Source organism: Lacerta agilis, chromosome 11, assembly GCF_009819535.1.
Source record: "Lacerta agilis isolate rLacAgi1 chromosome 11, rLacAgi1.pri, whole genome shotgun sequence".
NCBI classification, from domain to species: domain Eukaryota; kingdom Metazoa; phylum Chordata; class Lepidosauria; order Squamata; family Lacertidae; genus Lacerta; species Lacerta agilis.
This window is the reverse complement of record NC_046322.1, coordinates 61,512,633-61,533,182: the sequence shown is the minus strand read 5'-3', so window position 1 is coordinate 61,533,182 and position 20,550 is coordinate 61,512,633. Positions and strand designations below refer to the sequence as shown.

The 20,550-nt window shown below is 41.4% G+C and overlaps 1 protein-coding gene across 1 annotated transcript in view; it reads right to left on the bottom strand.

Moving 5' to 3' along the window:
• Positions 1–20,550, bottom strand: part of DOCK8 (dedicator of cytokinesis 8) — a 172,266-nt gene that overhangs the window by 45,322 nt on the left and 106,394 nt on the right. Inside the window, exons 23-32 of the mRNA XM_033163798.1 lie at positions 19,864–19,959; positions 18,596–18,691; positions 17,298–17,447; positions 15,633–15,746; positions 13,588–13,743; positions 8,458–8,597; positions 7,818–7,987; positions 3,368–3,516; positions 2,239–2,421; positions 1,797–1,932 (exon numbers count right to left, since the gene is read on the bottom strand). Coding sequence (XP_033019689.1) covers positions 1,797–1,932; positions 2,239–2,421; positions 3,368–3,516; positions 7,818–7,987; positions 8,458–8,597; positions 13,588–13,743; positions 15,633–15,746; positions 17,298–17,447; positions 18,596–18,691; positions 19,864–19,959 — 1,390 coding nt within the window. The remainder of the gene's footprint in view (positions 1–1,796; positions 1,933–2,238; positions 2,422–3,367; positions 3,517–7,817; positions 7,988–8,457; positions 8,598–13,587; positions 13,744–15,632; positions 15,747–17,297; positions 17,448–18,595; positions 18,692–19,863; positions 19,960–20,550) is intronic.

The window sequence follows — 20,550 nt, the reverse complement described above, 5'->3', positions numbered from 1 at the left end:
GCCTGTCATAGCTACCAGTAAAAGCAGCCTGTAGGCTGCTTTTGGCAGCCAAGGCAAGCAACAGCAGCAGGTGAGGACTAGTTCCATGCACTTCCTCATAAAATGGGCATCTTCAATTGGCCTATACTGTGTTGTTGTTTAGTCATGTCCGACTCTTCGTGACCCCATGGACCAGAGCACGCCAGGCACTCCTGTCTTCCACTGCCCCCTGCAGTTTGGTCAGACTCATGTTGGTAGCTTCAAGAACACTGTCCAACCATCTCGTCCTCTGTCGTCCCCTTCTCCTTGTGCCCTCCATCTTTCCCAACATCAGGGTCTTTTCCAGGGAGTCTTCTCTTCTCATGAGGTGGCCAAAGTACTGGAGCCTCAACTTCAGGAACTGTTCTTCCAGTGAGCACTCAGGGCTGATTTCCTTAAGAATGGATAGGTTTGATCTTCTTGCAGTCCATGGAACTCTCAAGAGTCTCCTCCAGCACCATAATTCAAAAGCATCCATTCTTCGGCGATCAGTCTTCTTGATGGTCCAGCTCTCACTTCCGTACATTACTACTGGGAAAACCATAGCTTTAACTATACGGACCTTTGTCGGCAAGGTGATGTCTTTGCTTTTTAAGATGCTGTCTAGGTTTGTCATTGCTTTTCTCCCAAGAAGCAGGCGTCTTAATTTCGTGACTGCTGTCACCATCTGCAGTGATCATGGAGCCCAAGAAAGTAAAATCTCTCACTGCCTCCATTTCTTCCCCTTCTATTTGCCAGGAGGTGATGGGACCAGTGGCCATGATCTTAGTTTTTTTGATGTTGAGCTTCAGACCATATTTTGCGCTCTCCTCTTTCACCCTCATTAAAAGGTTCTTTAATTCCTCCTCACTTTCTGCCATCAAGGTTGTGTCATCAGCATATCTGAGGTTGTTGATATTTCTTCCGGCAATCTTAATTCCGGTTTGGGATTCATCCAATCCAGCCTTTCGCATGATGAATTCTGCATGTAAGTTAAATAAGCAGGGAGACAATATACTGTACAACCTTGTCGTACTCCTTTCCCAATTTTGAACCAATCAGTTGTTCCATATCCATTTCTAACTGTAGCTTCTTGCCTACACTGTAGTAAGGATCAAATTGGGGAGTTGAAACAATTATTAAACCAGCTTTCTGGTCACTTCCTAGAAAGAAACTCGAGGATGAAAGAAGAGGGCGAGCAGTACTAAGCAATCAAGAAAAAGCCAAACTAGTGCAGTTATTTGCTTAAAGAAGTGATTTGCTTAAAGAAGGCCTTGGAAAAGAATAGTCAATGATAATCCTGTTAGATGCAGTGCCTTGTCTACTGCTGACACTTTCCCCCCAGGCATTTTCAAGTATACAAGCACAGTTTATCCCATCTAGTTGTAGGAAGCTAAGTTTAACAACAACAACAAAAAATGTTGTTGTTGTTGTTGTTGTTGTTGTTGTTGTTGTTGTTGTTGTTGTTGTTGACATTCACCCCCTTTACTGGTTGTGATTTGAAAGGCAGAGCTCAACAGTAAGGGCTCTTGCTTCTCCTTGCTCTCAGTCACTTTAATTGCACAAGCCTAAAGTTCCGGTGTGCTCTTGAATCCCTCCCACAAAAGAGTAACAATCTGGAGAGGCACTCTTAGTATAAGGCAACTTCTTAATTTTCTAATTCATTCATTAATAAACTAACTCTTTTCAAATATTTCCTCAGACACTTTTCCTGTCAAATTTGTTATGGAAAACTGTGTTTTTATATCTACAATTTCTTTTGGGTTTCACAAATGAGATAAAAAAAGCAAGGAGCATACCAGCAGGCATCCTGCACCGCTTCATCATTTCACCCCTGGCTCCCTCTCCTCTTAATAAGGCTTCTTCTAGCCGAGCTTTTACATCCCTTGATTTCTGGAGTACTTGAGTGCTGACTTTGTCTGAGCTTTGCTTGCCCTGCACAGACATAAAAAATTATGTGACCTAAACCACCAGTATCAAAAGGTTAGTATGTCTTTTAAATGTACAGGGTGAGTCCTTTAAAAGAGGCCCCGTGGATACAGAGTACACATGTTCCATGGGCCTCTTTTAAAAGACTCACCCTGTACAAAGAAATTTACAAACCAATTACAGTATTTTGTACCTCTTGAAAAGTTCAGCACACTTGAAAAATAAATGTAGCTGTAGCATATTTCTATCCAAGAAAATCTGTACACTGTGTCTGTAATTCAACAAGTATGGATTGGACACCATTCTATTTACCTTATACTCAAAGCCTGAGACACAGATGTAAAGGACATCTAAAATCCTGTTTAGCTGCATAGATGGCAGGTCTGCAACCCATTTCTGAATAAGATTCTGATCAGCGTTTTTCATGATCCACAGGAAACAGATCAAAAGGTGACGTGTAGTTTCTGGACTTAAAGTGTTGTATTGTTTGTAGGGCTTGGAACAAATAAAATAAGAAGTTGAAGAAAGTTAAACATAAAGAAGGGCATATTTAATAGTCCTAACGAATGTGACCAGTCACACAATTGGTAGGGCTCCTTTCTATTGTTTAAGGTGCCGTTTCCAGATAATAAATCTGCTGTAGCCACTTAGATTTGGGAGTTGGGAATATATTTCAGGTGGTGGGCTAGAGTACACCTTGTCAATGCGGGGTGTGGGGAGGTTTTCCATTTGCTAGCAGAGATGGCACCAGTGCCCTATCTGAAAATGAGCTACTTATAAGCATCTTCTTCTACTAGCAGAGAGGGCTCTAGCAATTCCAGTTGAAAAGGCACCATTCCACTTCTTACTGCCTGCAGGAGATTACCAGCTAAAAATAGCTTTGCTTTAAGCATATAACTGGAATCTTTCCAGTTATCAGATCACACTGAGCTACTTGTTCAAGTGTAGTTCTGCCGGGGTTTTTTGCGGGTGTGAACGGCACACTTGCAAAAAAACAACAACCAAAAAACAGCACCTGATACTCTGGAGTAGCCTTACTCAATCTGGGGCCCTCCAGAAGTCTTGGACTACAAGTCCCATCAGCTCCAAACAGCAAGGAGGCTCAAGAAGCATAGAGCTATAGGAAGCTACTGGATACCGAGACAGATATTTGGTCCAACTTGCTTAGTACTGTCTACACTGGCTGGCAGTGGCTTTCCTGGACTTCAGGCAGGAGTCTCTTGCGGCCTTACCTGGAGATGCTGGAGACTGAATCTGGGACCTTATGCATGCTCTACCACTGAGCTACGGCCCTTCCCCCGGAAAATATGCCCAGTATGCCCACTAGATCAAATGAAAGAACATAATAAATCCCAAAAAGTTGGCTCCTAGAATTTGGGTCAGTAATAGGGAGTAACAAAGCAAGAAAAATTATGCAAACACATAGTGTAGGTAGACCTACCAATGTGGACACAGATGAACCATAGGACCGTAGGAGATTAAACTGATTCCCAGCAATGGCCAGAGCAATATTTTGGTTAATTTGGCTTGCAGCTTCTTGTTCTTCATCTGGAGATCCGATGCGGCCTTTCCCATTGCGACCATCTGAAACTATATCAGAAAATATGTTGCACACTTGTAACTGAAGTTCTTAAGAATGGTCATCTGTAGAACCATTCATATGGAAATACTTATGTCTATGCAGTGCATCTTCACATACTCTATCATTAAGTTCCAGTTTGCAAGTCCAAAGAGGTTTTGCTCAGTTCAAAGATTGTCATACCAACATTAAATATCTAACCACAGTGTGCAGCTGGGAAAGTTGTGTGACTCCACAAATGACCACTCAAGAGAAGTTCAGTTAAGGTTAAGCTATCCATCCTTCTTCATGGTCTCTGTGTAGACACACATATGGGAGACTAGCAAGCTTTCTCACCTGAAATTTGTAGGAGGTTGTCCTAAAGAGTTAACACATTGGAGGATTATTGCTCAAAAAAATACATCAGCACAGGCTGAAGTATCAAGAGCACAGTGGAATTTGAAAGTCAAGAGCTGTGACAATGTTGTAGTTCTACATGGCTCTGGGATTAACGTTCTCTTAGGGGACGATGAGCACTCTTGTAACCAACCGAGGAGAAAGTTTGTGAACTTTATACAGAGTAGCATTAACAATGACAATATTAGGGTTTTTTTTTATTTAGGAGAACAAGGTCCAATCAACACAAAGATCAACGATCAACACAGAGCAGGGGACAAGAAAAAAGGTAATATAAAGTTGGGGTGGAAGATTGACAAAGTCTTTGGCAGAAAATAAGAATCTGGATGGAAGACTAGCTGGTCCCAATATAATGTCAGGAAGAGAGGACTGGAGTGCAGAGCTGCAAGTTACCCTACATCCTCAGAAGCTTTAATTGCCCCAAGAAAGGCTACACTCCAAAAAAGAAGGAAGGCATACTGCCAAAGGTTTGAAAGGATGATGCATAAGTTGTGTCAGCACCAGTTAAAGGCTTTACTAAGGCAACAGTTTCCATACTTCCAGAAAAAACTCCATTAATATGTGTATAGAAAAACTTGATTGCAACAAGTTAGACAGTCCGTGGTTATGTTGAAGTAGGGTTGCCGTAGTTTGAGAAGGAAAAAAGAGGACACATTTGCCAACTCTCATTTTATTTTATTTTTATAATATTTTTTAAATTTTCTTTTTTTTAATACAATCAAAATAAAATTTTATCATTACATAAATCTTTGCTCAATCAGAGCATTGACTCCCCCCTCCCATTCCCCGGCTTCCATAAATACTAACCTTCATCTTAGCATTTCTCTATAACTCTGTGGGTTAAGCCACAGAGCCTAGGGCTTGCTGATCAGAAGGTCGGTGGTTCAAATCCCCGTGATGGGGTGAGCTCCCGTTGCTCGGTCCCAGCTCCTGCCCACCTAGCAGTTCGAAAGCACGTCAAAAGTGCAAGTAGATAAATAGGTACCGCTCCAGTAGGAAGGTAAACAGCGTTTTCGTGCGCTGCTCTGGTTTGCCAGAAGCGACTTAGTCATGCTGGCCACATGACCCGGAAGCTGTACGCTGGCTCCCTCGGCCAGTAAAGCGAGATGAGCGCCACAACCCCAGAATCGGACACGACTGGACCTAATGGTCATATTACCCTATTTAGCTTCTTTCTATGCTTATAAATCAACTCAAATATTTCCAAACAGGTATCTAATATTAACATTACAAAATATTTTAAATCCATCCTGCAAACATTTTCAAATGTTTACAATGTTCCTTCATATATTGTAAAAATTTACTCCGGTCCTTTTCAAATAGTTTGTCACACTGGTTTTGGATTTTCCCTGTCAGCTTCGCCAATTCTGCATATTCAATCATCTTGGTCTGCCACTTTTCCAACGTTGGAACTTCCTGCTGCTTCCATTTCTGGGCTAGAAGTGTCTTTGCCACAGTGGTAGCATACATAAATATATTTAAATCCCTTTTGGGAATTTCATCTCCTATTATACTTTTTTACTAAAAGTATTTTTAAATACCTTTTTCAATTCATTATATAACATATTCCAGAAGGCTTTGATCTTAGTACAGAAATTCCCTTCCTTTTCCTTACATTTCCAGCAAACCTTATCTTGGGTCCTATACATTTCAGCAAGTTTGGTCGGTGTCAAATACCACCTATAGATCATTTTCATTAAATTTTCCTTGAGTTAAATTTTCCTCCTCTGGACACGTTCCAGCTTGTCAGTATCCTTCTTGAACTGTGGTGCCCAGAACTGGACACAGTATTCAAGGTGAGGTCTGACCAGAGCGGAATATAGTGGTACTATTACTTCCCTTGATCTAGATGCTATACTCCTATTGATGCAGCCCAGAATTGCATTGGCTTTTTTAGCTGCTGCATCACACTGTTGACTCGTGTCAAGTTTATGGTCTACCAAGACTCCAAGATCCTTTTCACATGTACTGCTCTCAAGCCAGGTGTTACCCATCCTGTATTTGTGCCTTTCATTTTTTTTGCCCAAGTGTGGTACTTTACATTTCTCCCTGTTAAAATTCATCTTGTTTGCTTTGGCCCAGTTCTCTAATCTGTTAAGGTCATTTTGAAGTGTGATCCTGTCCTCTGGGGTATTAGCCACCCCTCCCAATTTGGTGTCATCTGCAAACTTGATCAGGATGCTCTCAAGCCCATCATCCAAGTCATTGATAAAGTGTTCCGGTTTGCGAACTTTTTTCGGAAGCTGAACATGCTCCATTTTGAGTGTTACACTTCCTATTTGAGTGCCACACTTCTGATTTGAGTGCCATGCTTCCGTTATGAGTGCCACACTTCATGAGTGCCACATTTCCGTTTGGAGTGTTTTTGCTACTTATTTTGTGTTTTTGTGACTCTTTTTTTGTTTTGTGACTGTGTGGAACCCAGTTCAGCTACTGATTGATTGTGTGGCTGCAGTACATTGTTTATTGCTTTCATTTTATGGATCAACGGTCTCGTTAGATAGTAAAATACATGTTAAATTGCTGTTTTAGGGGTTGTTTTTAAAATTCTGGAATGGATTAATCCATTTTGCATTACTTTCTATGGGAAAGCGTGCCTTGGATTTGGAACGCTTTGGTTTTGGAACGGACCTCCAGAATGGATTAAGTTTGAGAACCAAGATACCACTGTACAAGATAGTGCTTCATAATGGGTAATGTTGTGTGCACACAGATTCAAAAGCCAGTGGTGAGAGTGCACTGGAGCCAGATTCAATGCTAATGGGTACACAGCCTTTGGCCAGAACCAAATAAGGTGGTAATAACCAAAGCACAATTGAGAGAAAGAGTAAATGGTTCTGGCAAGCCTGCTTAGTGATTTTTTGGCAATGCTCACAAGAAGCCATCAAAATCCTCTACTCAAAAGACTTGTGACTGTCAGTGATGGCCAATTTCCCATCTCAACTTTTGCATTTCTTAAATGTAGGCTGCTATGCCACAAGGTGCGGGGAGGGGGGAACAAAGAAGGGAAGAAAACAAAATCACAAAACCAATGGAGAGGGAAATGTAAAGGAAAGAGAGGGAGAGCTATAGAAACAAAGACTCAGTGTCTTGCTCACTTGGTCTGCAGACCAAGGGAATGTTCTTCATGATGTCACAACTGCAGCTGTGGAAGAAGAACTAAGCAAGTGGAACCAAGCATTTGCACATGCACTGGAACTAGGTTGGACCTTGCCACCAAGAAGTCTCTATAGACTAACACTGTTTCAGGAATGCACTCAGCAGGCACAGGTTTTTCCACTTGTGTGTCTACACCAAGAATACAAAAAAGAAGCTGCCATTACTACAAAGCTCTCTGTAGTTGGAGGCATGTGCAATATATACATTTCTGGACTATAGGTGTGGGAATCTCTCTGAAGTCTAGTGAATAGGAATATTTGTCTTATAAATTAAAAGCAGTTCATATAACCAATCAGTTAACACGAAAAGCAACAAATAAACAAAAACAATAAAACTCATAAATGACCAGGACCCAACTGAGCCAATGCCACAGTGTTCGTTAATTATTGCTAGTCAAACAGCAGTTTCTGTTTTTGTTCTTATTGCTTTGTCTATCTCTCCTTTTCTTTTGTCTTGTCTATCTTCTCTGTCTCTCTCTTCTGTTCCAACTCTTTCAGCATCTTCTCTAATAACTTTTTCTTTCCCCCAAACTGTCACCCGGTTTTACTCTTTCCCAACATTTTGTGCTCCTCCCACCCCCCATGATGTTATGGGGTGACAAAATACATTATCTCTGAAGTTTGACCAAAACAACAATCCCTTCCTAGTCTGTTAGCTTGTAAGCCTGTAGACAGGGACTGTATTTTTAAAATCTTTGTGCAACACTTTGAAAATGTTAGGTACTTTAACAACAGCAGCAACAACAAACTTATCTTGCCTGTAAAGTCATGTAACTGTGGAAGTGCATCCAAAATTATTCCAACCAGGGGCAGATAAAGGGCAGCAACTTTCACTTTCACTTCTGGTTTCAAGCAGGATTTGTCCAAATCGTGGGCACTCAGCAGGCTGTGGACGGCACTGACAGCTTTCCTTTGCACTTTGCTTATTCTGTCAGCACAAACAAGAGAACAACATTTGTGACTGGTGCATATGTTGACAGTATGGATTAAGCAGGCTTCAAGGGATAACTAAATATGAAAATAACATATGATATTAACTGCAACCATGTTAAATGAATGGGCTTCTTTTTTTGCAATGTAAATTGCAGTCCCCTTTGGAGAGAGGACACAATCCAGATTCAGAGTGCATTCAGAGGGGCAAATGGTTAAACTCTCCACCCCTTACACTAGGGTACTGATTTGGATCTCACCCCCTCACTGGCAGTTTGCAGGTGGAGTGGGGCTGCACTCAGGGTCACATGTAGTTCTGCCCTTCGACTGCTAGGGAGCTAGGGAACTTCAACCCAGCCCTGACACAGTAAGAAAGAAGGACTCAGCACAAGGAATCTGGCACTGTCAATTCCTATAATCTGCTCACATAGCATGTTCTCCGGAAAAAGAAGAAGAAACAAAACCTACCCTTCTGCTTCTGTGTCCAGGGCAGCTGCCAGTTCAGTGAAGAGTAACCCTGTTAGGAAATGTTGCTGCCGATATTCTGCTGTCAGGTCAAACATGTTGGCAAATTTGTGATCTTGGAAACTTGAGCAGGAACTTGAATTCTGCAAAAGAAAAAGAAAATCGGTGATTGCATTCAATTCAAATGCATGTAGTAACAGAGAGCTGCCCTCACCACTATCACACAATTGAACATTCTTTAAGTACTTAAAACATTTGTTGAAAATATTGCTCCTTATAAACTCTTTAAATCTTTTCAAAAAAATAGCATCAACATAAAACTGTCCAGCTCAACAAAGGTCCACATCACTGCTCTCAACTCATTTCATTTTGTTTTACCACAATGGGGCACTCATGAACTCAGGTCTTTCCCTTCTATCTCTGTATTCTGATGAAAAACCCCAAGAATGCAAAAAATTGTCATGTTTTTCGGATGTTTTACAGGACATGTCCAACTGTAGACTTTAAAGTTTACATAATAATTTATATGTATGGAATTTGCCTTATTATTATTATTTTCATGCCCCATTAGCCACTACAGCCACTTGGAGACATTCAGGAGGTCAATGCATGCATTTACATTACCATGAGAATCACCCATGGAAATCGGCTACTGTGCAAAATATGAAATAGGTCTTAGGTGTGTAGTTCCTGATCTGTAGTGGCTCATATCCTTACAGGGCAACAAGGGAGTCAAGACTGTTTGATTCAGCTATTAGCAGTGTTGGAAGGTCTACTAGGGCAAATGGAGAACTGCCCTACCAAATGAATACAAAAAAATATTCATTCCAGTAGCACCTTAGAGACCAACTAAGTTTGTTTTGGTATGAACAGACTTAGTTGGTGTCTGGTATCTGAAGAAGTGAGCATTCACACAAAAGCTCATACCAAGAACAAACTTAGTTGGCCCCAGTGGTGCTACTGGAAGGAAGTTTTTTATTTTTATTTTGTTTCGACGGCGGCAGACCAACACGGCTTTGTTGTTGTTCAGTCGTTCAGTCGTGTCCGACTCTTCGTGACCCCATGGACCATAGCACGCCAGGCACCCCTATCCTCCACTGCCTCCCGCAGTTTGGCCAAACTCATGTTGGTAGCTTTGAGAACACTGTCCAACCATCTCGTCCTCTGTCGTCCCCTTCTCCTTGTGCCCTCCATCTTTCCCAACATCAGGGTCTTTTCTAGGGAGTCTTCTCTTCTCATGAGGTGGCCAAAGTACTGGAGCCTCAACTTCAGGATCTGTCCTTCCAGTGAGCACTCAGGGCTGATTTCTTTAAGGATGGGTAAGTTTGATCTTTTTGCAGTCCATGGAACTCTCAAGAGTCTCCTCCAGCACCATAATTCAAAAGCATCCATTCTTCAGCGATCAGCCTTCTTTATGGTCCAGCTCTCACTTCTGTACATTACTACTGGGAAAACCATAGCTTTAACTATACGGACCTTTGTCGGCAAGGTGATGTCTCTGCTTTTTAAGATGCTGTCTAGGTTTGTCATTGCTTTCCTCCCAAGAAGCAGGCGTCTTCTAATTTCGTGACTGCTGTCACCATCTGCAGTGATCATGGAGCCCAAGAAAGTAAAATCTCTCACTGCCTCCATTTCTTCCCCTTCTATTTGCCAGGAGGTGATGGGACCAGTGGCCATGATCTTAGGTTTTTTTATGTTGACCTTCAGACCATATTTTGCGCTCTCCTCTTGCACCCTCATTAAAAGGTTCTTTAATTCCTCCTCACTTTCTGCCATCAAGGTTGTGTCATCGGCATATCAGAGGTTGTAGATATTTCTTCCGGCAATCTAAATTTCGGCTTGGGATTCATCCAGTCCAGCCTTTCGCATGATGAATTCTACATATAAGTTAAATAAGCAGGGAGACAATATACAGCCTTGTCGTACTCCTTTCCCAATTTTGAACCAATCAGTTGTTCCATATCCAGTTCTAACTGTTGCTTCTTGTCCCACATAGAGATTTCTCAGGAGACAAATGAGGTGATCCGGCACTCCCATTACTTTAAGAACTTGCCATAGTTTGCTGTGGTCAACATAGTCAAATGCTTTTGCGTAGTCAATGAAGCAGAAGTAGATGTTTTTCTGGAACTCTCTAGCTTTCTCCATAATCCAGCGCATGTTCTGTTATGGTAATTTTTTACTTTAGTTTAATTGTTGTCCTCATTGTTATTAATGTATTTGCAGTCATAAAACTGCCTCATTGTAATGTTGGGAAAGATGGGGGTGCCTGGCGTGCTCTGGTCCATGAGGTCATGAAGAGTCAGACACGACTGAACGACTGAACAACAATATTTAACATAAACGTTAAAAAGTCTCCATGCACCTATTATTTCAAGATGGCATGCCAACTTAATTCTCCAACCTCCCTCAGATAGACATGTCTTTGTATGCAATAATATTCTGAAAAACAAATTGGGGATCATGTAATGTTGCATAATTGAATATAATGCACAATTTTAAATTCTTTTAATCTTTCTTTTGCTAGGTCTTATTACCTTGGGCTAATTCTCAGCATTTAAAGTTTCTGACCTTTTTTTATTTCATGATATTGCCAATTTTCATAATTTAAAAAAAAATATTTTATTGCATTTCCATTTTATATATTCAAATACAATAAAATTATTCATTCTATTAATTTTGTGGCCACCTCATGAGAAGAGAAGACACCCTGGAAAAGACCCTGATGTTGGGAAAGATTGAGGGCACAAGGAGAAGGGGACGACAGAGGATGAGATGGCTGGACAGTGTTCTCAAAGCTATCAACATGAGTCTGACCAAACTGAGGGAGGCAGTGAAAGATAGGCGTGCCTGGCATGCTCTGGTCCAGGGGGTCATGAAGAGTCGGACATGACTAAACAACAATTAATTTTTTTGCTCATTTCAGCTTAGCGACTTCCCTCCATCCCGCCCATGGCTTTCAAAATTCCTCATATATCCTTGCATTTATACATTTTTTGAATCTACATTTTCTTTTTAAATTTAGCTCAATCTTTAAACAAAAGTAAAAAGGTACTTTTTACAATACTGCTAGCATTGTTAATTGATTACAATGATCCTTTAAATATTCTGTAAATTTACTCCAGTCTTCAATTTTCATAATTTTAAATACCCCAAAACCAAAAACAATTCTGCACTTTCAGAAAGAAACAAACCTATAATATCCAATATTATTTTAAATTTTAAGATGAACAACTTTGTTTCATTAATTTTCTTCTGTCACAGCTATGGATTGTACAAACGTTGTACCCAGTAGCCATTCCTCCACAATGTCCCAAAAACGTAAAATTTTGTTACAATACATAAAAACCCATAAATTTCATTCTTTGTCGAGAAATAGCATGTCTTTGCAATAATTTTCACCATCAAAACCTTTTGATTTCATCATGCGCACATGCTGAAAATTTAGGTTTTCTAAACCTAGTTTTTCCACCCAAAAAACTACATTGATAATTTTTTTAAGGCAAGGCATTCATAAAATGTTTTGAGTGCTGGTGTATTTTTTCCTGAAATCCTCATCATGTTATTGAGCTTTGTGTAAAATTTCAAATCATTGGTTATGGAGAAAAAAATTAAATGTACACAAGGCCGAGGATCTCAAGAGGGACAGAAACGCAGATTTCATGAAACTTTGAAGTGCTATAAAATTGAAACAGTTTGAGAAAGAGGGGAAAAAATTAAGGGGGTTTCTTTCAACCATAAGGGAAGGGTGTACACCAAGTTTCATCAAAATCTGAGACGGTGGGTGGCATGACATGGAATGACCTGGCAGTTCTGGAACTGGTAAGTGCTCTCCTGCTTGAAAAGCTACAGAACTTGCATTTCAGACAAGGCAAAGCTGTGAAACCTTTTTTATTCTCTGCACAAATCAGTAGTGGCCAGTGGGGGAGGCTGGCACCACACCTGACCTCCTGTATGCAGAGTCATTGATCCTTCTGGGGGAGGGATGAGTGTTGGAGAGCCGTAACTAGCTGCTCCGGTACCTGGAGCGGTGGGGGCAGGGCGGCGTGGCAACCTGCCCACAGTCTGCCTGGCGGACGCAAGCCCCACGCTGCCGTTTCTGGCAGCACCGGGCCCGAGCCACTGCGTCACCCAGGAGAGATGTGTGACTCAGGCCCGCTGCAGGCCAGGCCGCTGCCCCCCGCAGTGTGCCATTTTGTCACACACATGCCAAGGATGACACCTGGGGCACCCCCTTCCTATGGACCTGGCTGTGAGGGAACAACAATGGAGCCAATCTGGTGCTCCTGCCAGAACACCTGAGCAGCCCCAAATCTTACACCATCTCTCCCTGTCCTGGTATGTGGCAGTGACTACATGAACAGGAATGTAGAGCTGTGGCTTCACCTCACCAATTGAGCCATTTCTGCTCAGAAATAATAAAATAAAATAAAACCAATAAAAACAACATGACAAGCTGAACATTATAGTATTGCCTGCCACCCCAATCACCAAGCGGTGTGAGATTACAGGGCTTCCAGGCACTCACCCAAGGTTCGTGTTTCCTTTGGGAATGAGGCAAAGTGCCAACTGTGGTGTCTTTATGATATACAGTATGGTTTATTTACACATACAGTGGTACCTCGTGTTACGGACCCAATCCATTCCGGGGTGTCGTTAGCACTCCGAAAAGTCTGTGACCCGAGCGGCGATATTGCACTTCTGCGCGTGCGCAAACTGCGCAGAATGCTTCTGTGCATGTGCAAAACACACAGAATGCATCTGCGCATGCTCGCAGGGCAAAACCTGGAAGTGTTTACTTCCGGGTTTGCCATGTTCGGAACCCAAAAAAATGCAACCTGAAGGTATGAAAAATGCATACCCGAGGTATGACTGTATATACAACTTGAGCTCATTTGCCATTTTGCACCAAACCCCCCTTAAGGGATCCCAGGCTATCACCCAGGCTATAACCTTACCAGAGATTAGCCTGGCTATTCCAGTCATTAGAACCCTTGGTTAAATTCTAACACTTGCTGGATCCAGGGATTAGAAGACTCTAGCACACAGCTTAACACCCCAAATTCATAACACTACCCAGTAGATGTTTACTCATACTTTCATCGCACATAGCAAACTGTAGGAGTGGGGAACTACCTGAGATGACAGAGAAGGAGAGGGAGATGTTGGAGCAGATCCTGAAGTCATAAAGAAGAGATTCAAATTGAGGTAATGTTCATGACTGCAGAGAATTTGGAGAAACTCCAGCCTCATGGAAATCAGTGTTGGAAGAGTATTAAGTTTATTTGACAACTGAAAAGAAATTACAAAGGAAAACATGACTAGAGTGAATAATTGTATAAACAGAAAGAAATATCCTGCCTCACTTTAGCATCACTTATTGTTTAATAAAAATAATGAAGGAGCATCAAATACTGTAAAATGCTCCTTTTAATACTTGCATCTTGCAAGTTTCCATCCATTAGAATCTAATGGTTTGATGTTCTTTGCTAGCGATAAAGTTTTATCACTTGACCGACTTTCCACTAATGCAATGCTTTAGAAAATTTGTCTGGAAAGTAGGTTCCTTGCTTGTAAAATTAAAAATAACACTTGCAATTGTTACCAACAGCAAAGTAAACACATACAGAGGCCCTTCACACAACTGTATTACATCAGCAAGCTTTGAAGTGTTTTTCATCCACTTTATTTTGGATACAGGAAGTTGATGAGAGAGCTTTAGCTTTCTTTGCGCAAAAGTATAAAAACAAAATACCATATTTTTCCATGCATAAGACACCCCATGCATAAGATGACCCCTATTTTTTGAACCCCAAATTAAGAAATCAATATTTTAAATTAGGGTTGCCAAAACCATGAATGACATTGTAGCTTACAAGCAGATGGAAATCTGTAGCATTGAAAGGGGGCAAGGAGGCATGTGGAAGAGAAAGCCTGCAGAGGACAGGCAGGAGGCCCGCTCCAGCCTGCTCCCCCCTCCCCCAAAAGTCCCTAGCCCAGCGAGGGTGAGAGGAGTCTCTCACTGCCGCCTTGCCCAGGGGGGCCTATGGTCCCTGAACTAGTCCAGAGTAAGCACATTGTGTGTGAGAGGAGAGGCAGGGCTCTCCAAGGCGGGGAGGTTGGGCGAGGGCAGCAACACCACCACGCAACTCCAGGGAGGGTTACCTGAAGGAAAGGCAGTGAAGGGTTGGGGGCATTTTTGTGTGTGTCCTGAGGGGAGGGGGCTGGGACTCAGCAGAGGGATCGTGCTCGCTCACATTCAGATCTGGCTGGCTGGCGGATGAGAGCGGCAGCAACAGCAGTGCTTGGGTTGGTGGTGGATTTTGCTGTGACTTGTTTTTTACTCCTCCACCTGCTGCCGCCTGATGCTTGAATGGTGGAGCTGAGCGCTTCGCTGCTGTTACTGCTGCAGCAGCAGAACAAACAGTGACAGCTACTGGGCGAGAGCCGTCTTCAGCTTGCAGGGCCTTGCCACCAGAGGAGCTCAGCTTGAGATAGCCATGTCCTGGGGACGATCAGTGGCAGCGGCAGCAAGTTCTTGAGCTTTTTTTGGCTGATCACTCTCCAAGTTTTTACCGGTAAGCCTTTTTTGTCCAAGCAGACAAATCGCCCAAGCCAAAAGTCTTTGTATAAGACTACCATCTGTGTATACGGTATGTGGCTCAATGACAAAGGTCTAAGAACCAAGCTCTATCAGTGTCAGAGTGGGGGAAAGACTCATCCCCTAACAGATTCTGACAGAAACTGCTCTCTGCTTGACACCACCCCACTGGACTAAACGTTGACTCAGACATTCAGGAAGACCATGCCCTCATAACACAGTCCTCATGGGCCTGTATAATAGTCCAGAAGCCCCCTGGATGATCACTTGTTCAGACACCCCACCTCTCTTCCAATATGGCTTTTTGACTAACAAGAAGCCTTCTGCCAAATGAATTAGCATTGCATGTGCAGGATGACTTTCAAGGAACTGATTATCCAGCTCTAATAAGCTAATAGGGCTTATTAACTGGAACTGTCCCAGCCATATAATTAAAACAGAAGTTAATTATATGAAGAAATGAACTGAAACTAAGGCTGCCATCTATGCACACTAGGGAGGGCACACTATTCCCACTGAACATTGTGGGGCTTCCTTGGATGGTGCTCCATGTTCTGGTGGAGGTTTCAGTAAGGCCTACCTGATTGCAGTAGTGTTTGATGAGGTTAAACACAAATCCACGATCCATGAGAGATAGAAGATCATACAGGAAAAATGCTAGGCTAATGTTGATCTTTTCTGCTTGTTCACTTTCCTTTAAAATAATAATTAATATATGTTACTACACTTAAAATTAGCTTTCTTTTTACACATATTTTGAAAGGGGAAACCTATAAAATAATCAGAGTGGACTTTTCTGGTCATTGTTTATGTGAGTGCCTTCTTGACCAGCCATGCAAGTTTGTCAAGCACCTGGAAAGCCACATAACATGACTGCCATGCAGCTAATAGCCCAGAAACCACAACTTTGACAGGCTTGCAAGAAACTTAACAACATTAGCGTTTGTAAATGAAAATGGCAACTTGTCATTTAAGGCTCATTCTGCATTGAATTAATCATGATAATACTTTTAACATGTAACACAAAGTGCAAAAACCTGTTTGGCAATCTAAAGCTTGACTGATTTTAATAAAAGACATTGGCCAGCCTTAGCATTAAGCAGCATGAGGATGTTTGAGAGTCACAAAAGGGCAGTATTTGTTCCTTGTTTAATATATTACTATTTTTCTTTTACTGCCAGAGAAGCACTTGTCCAATTGTCTGCCTCATGTCAAAATAACTTGGCCAGCCTTCAGTACAATGAACCTTGACCTGCGAAGGTGTGTGTGGTGAGGAAAATGTCATTTTCTGTTCAACCTGAGGTAGTAAAATGCATTGGGCCAGCTCTGAAGTAATAAATCTCAATGGTGTAAAATCCATGGGTTTTGTAATCTTTATATAATTTATTATCCACCCTTCAATAAAATTAATCCTGGTGTCTTATAAAATTCAAATTTCAAAATCATCCTAAAATACAAAATTATTTTGAAGCCCTGGAACTTTGCCACTTTAGGGCAGAAAATCTGTATAAGACCATATCAAATTTGTTGCTGTTACATTTTTGAAGCCTGCAAGAATAGAAAGTTCTTAACCTGACTGCCTTATATAATAATTAGGTCCCATAGTGAAAAAGGTAAAGGTAAAGGACCCTGGGACAGTTAAATCCGGTCAAAGGCGACCATGGGGTTTGGCACTCCTTTCGCTTCAGGCCAAGAGAGTTGGCGTTTGTCCACAGACAGCTTTCTGGGTCACTTGGCCAGCAGGACTAAACCACTTCTGGTGCAATGGGACACTGACGGAAGCCACAGCACACAGAAATTCCATTTACGTTTAATGATTAGGTCCCATGGTATGTTCTGAAGACACACGAGGCTACCATCTTGTTACAGCCAAGAAGGTCTGACCAGCACCTGAGATACCACCTTGGGTTTCATGACACAAGAAAAGCAGGATGTAAATGTAAGAAAATGAATATATTTTAAAATACCTTTGTTGGTCTGCTCACGTAGCAATATGAAAGAGAACATAAATCAGAGTGTAACAGTTGTGGGGAACATATTCAAAAGTTATTCACTTCCTTCAAAACAAATACCTTGGAATGCAATTTATTGGTGTTCAAACCATTTCTACCAAATTTCAGAATGTCTTTCTGTCTTATCGATGGAGTAGAGAAAGCAGAGAAAGGGAAGTTTTTCGATTGCTCTGCCTTTTATAATACTAGAGCCAGTAGTCATCCAATGAAGCTGATTAATGAGAGAAAATTACCTTCTGAGGTTTGACTAAAAGTGCTGCAATCTCTGAGGTGACCACATTCACTATAGTGGTGATGTCATCCTTGAAGCGACTGGAAAATCTACTTCGGCGGGGCATATCCTGTTTGTTCATGTTATCAACATACTGAGCCATGCTCTTGATCTTTAAAAGAATAAGCAAATGTGAGGCTTTGAAATGGGGCCAAACTGGGAACTTGAGAAAATCAGCATATTCTGGAGCCCCTTAAGAAACCCTCAAGCCTTTCCTGCATTCCCTGAAACCTGAGACAAAAACCTCTAAAATCTTACCAAAAATCTTTGCAAGGAATGTCAAGTATTCAAACATATAGGCAAATTCTCAACTCAGAATCAATACCCAAATTTCCAGAATTCCTGCATATAATGCAATAATACACAAGCCCCCTGGCTTGATTTTAATATAATACTGGTGGTTTTTTTAGATAAAAAAATCACGACGACATCAGTGTAGGGATTCATGCAACTGGTGTCATGTTTAAATTGGCCTATATTTGTACTTCTGCTTCTGCCTGCACATGAGAGGCTTGCCGAGTGAGACAGAACTGCAATGCTAGTTTTCTGGCATCTGGGTTACTGAGTGAGAGGAGGAAAGGCAGGGAGGTTGGGGTGCTGTGGGCGCACCAGCGGCATTGCTAAATTGACTTCACTGGTGCACCATATCAGCCCTTGCCTTCCCTGCAGTGACACAACTGCCAGGAAGCTAGTGTTGTGGCTCCGCTCCATCAGGCGAGCATCTTCTGGTGTGGCATACATCTGATCCACAAAATCCTGGTGTGCAAACATGGTGAATGGTTTCCATAGTTAAATGTAACACTAGACACAGAGTTTTATTTTAAAAATGAACCACACACACATCATGTTTAAATTTCTCTCCTTTTGTTTCTTGCTGTGCAAGTGATCAGCTCAGCTGAGTCAGTTTTCCTCCCTTTCACTGGCAGTCAAATCCTCACAGGCTTATCAGTGACCCAGAGTTTAAGCAGAGCCTAAAGAACTCTCTACTGTGCTGTTGGAGAAATGGTCCCGATTCCTTGAAAGCTATTCCCTCACCACAGCCCCTTTCCTGACTAAGCTGTTATCATTTATAGGTTGCCCATAATTCACACTTTCATATGATTACAGAGAAAGGCTCAACAGCTACGAGGGGCAAGGAACCATGTTGGGATTAAAACGTTCTTCACCTTCATTCAGTTGGGCCTCTTCAAAACCTCCAACAATGAGAATGCACTGAACTTGCCTGGTTACTGAAAACAAAGCACCGTTATAAAATCTTACCAACAATTCGAAGAAGAACCAGGCATACTTGAAGACAGATTCTCTCACAATGCCAGTGCTGACTACCATCTGAAGTGCTAACTCTTCATGGAAGTGCTACACAGTATATTAAAAACAAACAAAAAAAGGATAATCTGGTTTTCAACATTGGACCTCAACACAACATAACACTGAGAGGGGAAATCTAAAATGAGAACCTTTTTAGTGCACACACACATGCATAGAAAACAGAGAAAACTGGTAGATGAAAAAGCAGGTAGCTGCAACCCTAAGTAGCAGGTTTGAGGCAGAACAGCATGAAGGAAAACAGGGCAGCGGTGATCATTAACATCTCGGGTAAAATGAATTAACAATACCAACAAAACAAAATACATAAATATAAATATATTAAATATTAAGTTCATTTACTGAAGGCCAAAATAATTTGGAGGTATTACAATATTAGGTACACATTGCTGAATCTGCCAGAGACCTTGCGACGGTAAATTGGCTAATGTGCAGCCAGGTTGGCCTACAAATTCCATGGAATCCAGACACCATTTTTAATCTTTAATTTCATAAAAAATATATATGCATAAGGAAAATGGCACATAAAAACAACACGGGAGCCACTACCATTATTTAAAGCAATGTTGAAATCAATGTAGGCATCATTTTTCGAATAAGATATTTCAAATGTGGCTGAACATTCTGGCTGGCTGAATGCACTTGGGCATTTAGGCGTGAACACCAAAATGGGCTCATTCTTTTCATTTGCCTGGCCATATGCTGCCTCCCTTGAACACTGGGCTTCCTGCCATTCGTAGCCACTCTCCCCGCAGCCCCCCAGGGTGATTTGCTGGTAACTTCAGTCCTTTTATCATTTGCCTTTCACTCTTTTTCTGCTGCACTGGAGAAAGCTGATTGAGTATATTTCCAAAAAGGTTTTTTTTTTTTTTTTTTTTAGTTAAACCACTCTGTTACATTGTAGAGATCACTTGTTTAAGAGTAATTTTGTAAACACATTGGTTTTATTTATTTTTCAATTTCATATGCTACTATTCTGGTCCAAATGGACCCTTAAAGTAATTTATCCAAAGATGATTGGACTTAGGTGTTCAGTTACTGATCACCTGAATCTCTGCAAAATGGTTCATTTGTCTGCCCAGTACAACCCTCCATGCAAAGGGTTCCACACCTTCCTTTTTCTTCACAGGAATATTTATTGCCAAAACTGGTGTGCTTGCAGACCTCATCAGTGACTGGTGTTGCATTATGTGGCAGACTACCTTTTTATTGGACGGTCGAGGGCTTCCACAGGGGCTTGACATATCACTGGTGGGCTCACTATAGCAAGACATCCGGTTAAAGCTCCGATCTGCAACCTGGATAAAATTACCAGAAGTGAATGAATGCCTGAACACACACAGTCTTACCAAATAAAGACATGGTGACTTTTTATGGTGACTGCTTGGCAACTTTGCTTACACTGGAAGAATAAACTTGGTTTAACCCTACACAGGTGGTATACTAGCATATGGTATACTAGATTTCTAACAAATTGTTCTGGCAGAGAAATTAAGTTGCCAAATGAAGGAGGCAAGAGGACATGCTGACAATTTTGGAATGGAGTGCTTTGTTTCATTTCTAATGTTAATACAGCAGATTCCCCCAATAGCCACCTTTGACTCATGGATTTCTCTGGAGGGACACACAGAATTAAATCAACTGGACATTATATATCACAATGTTGTATCCAATAGTACTTCAGTTGGCTATGGTTGTTTATGTGTTATATGTTTTATGAATGCTGAATAAAATACAAATATTTAAAAAGAAAGAGAACATGAACACCATTACCCGTGGTGGAGTGTGCAAGTGTTATACACTCAATAAATTAAACAATGCAAATACACAACTGGCCTCATATCTTTCAGTTTAGGATTATATTCCCAGTTTTCATGCTGACTCTCAAT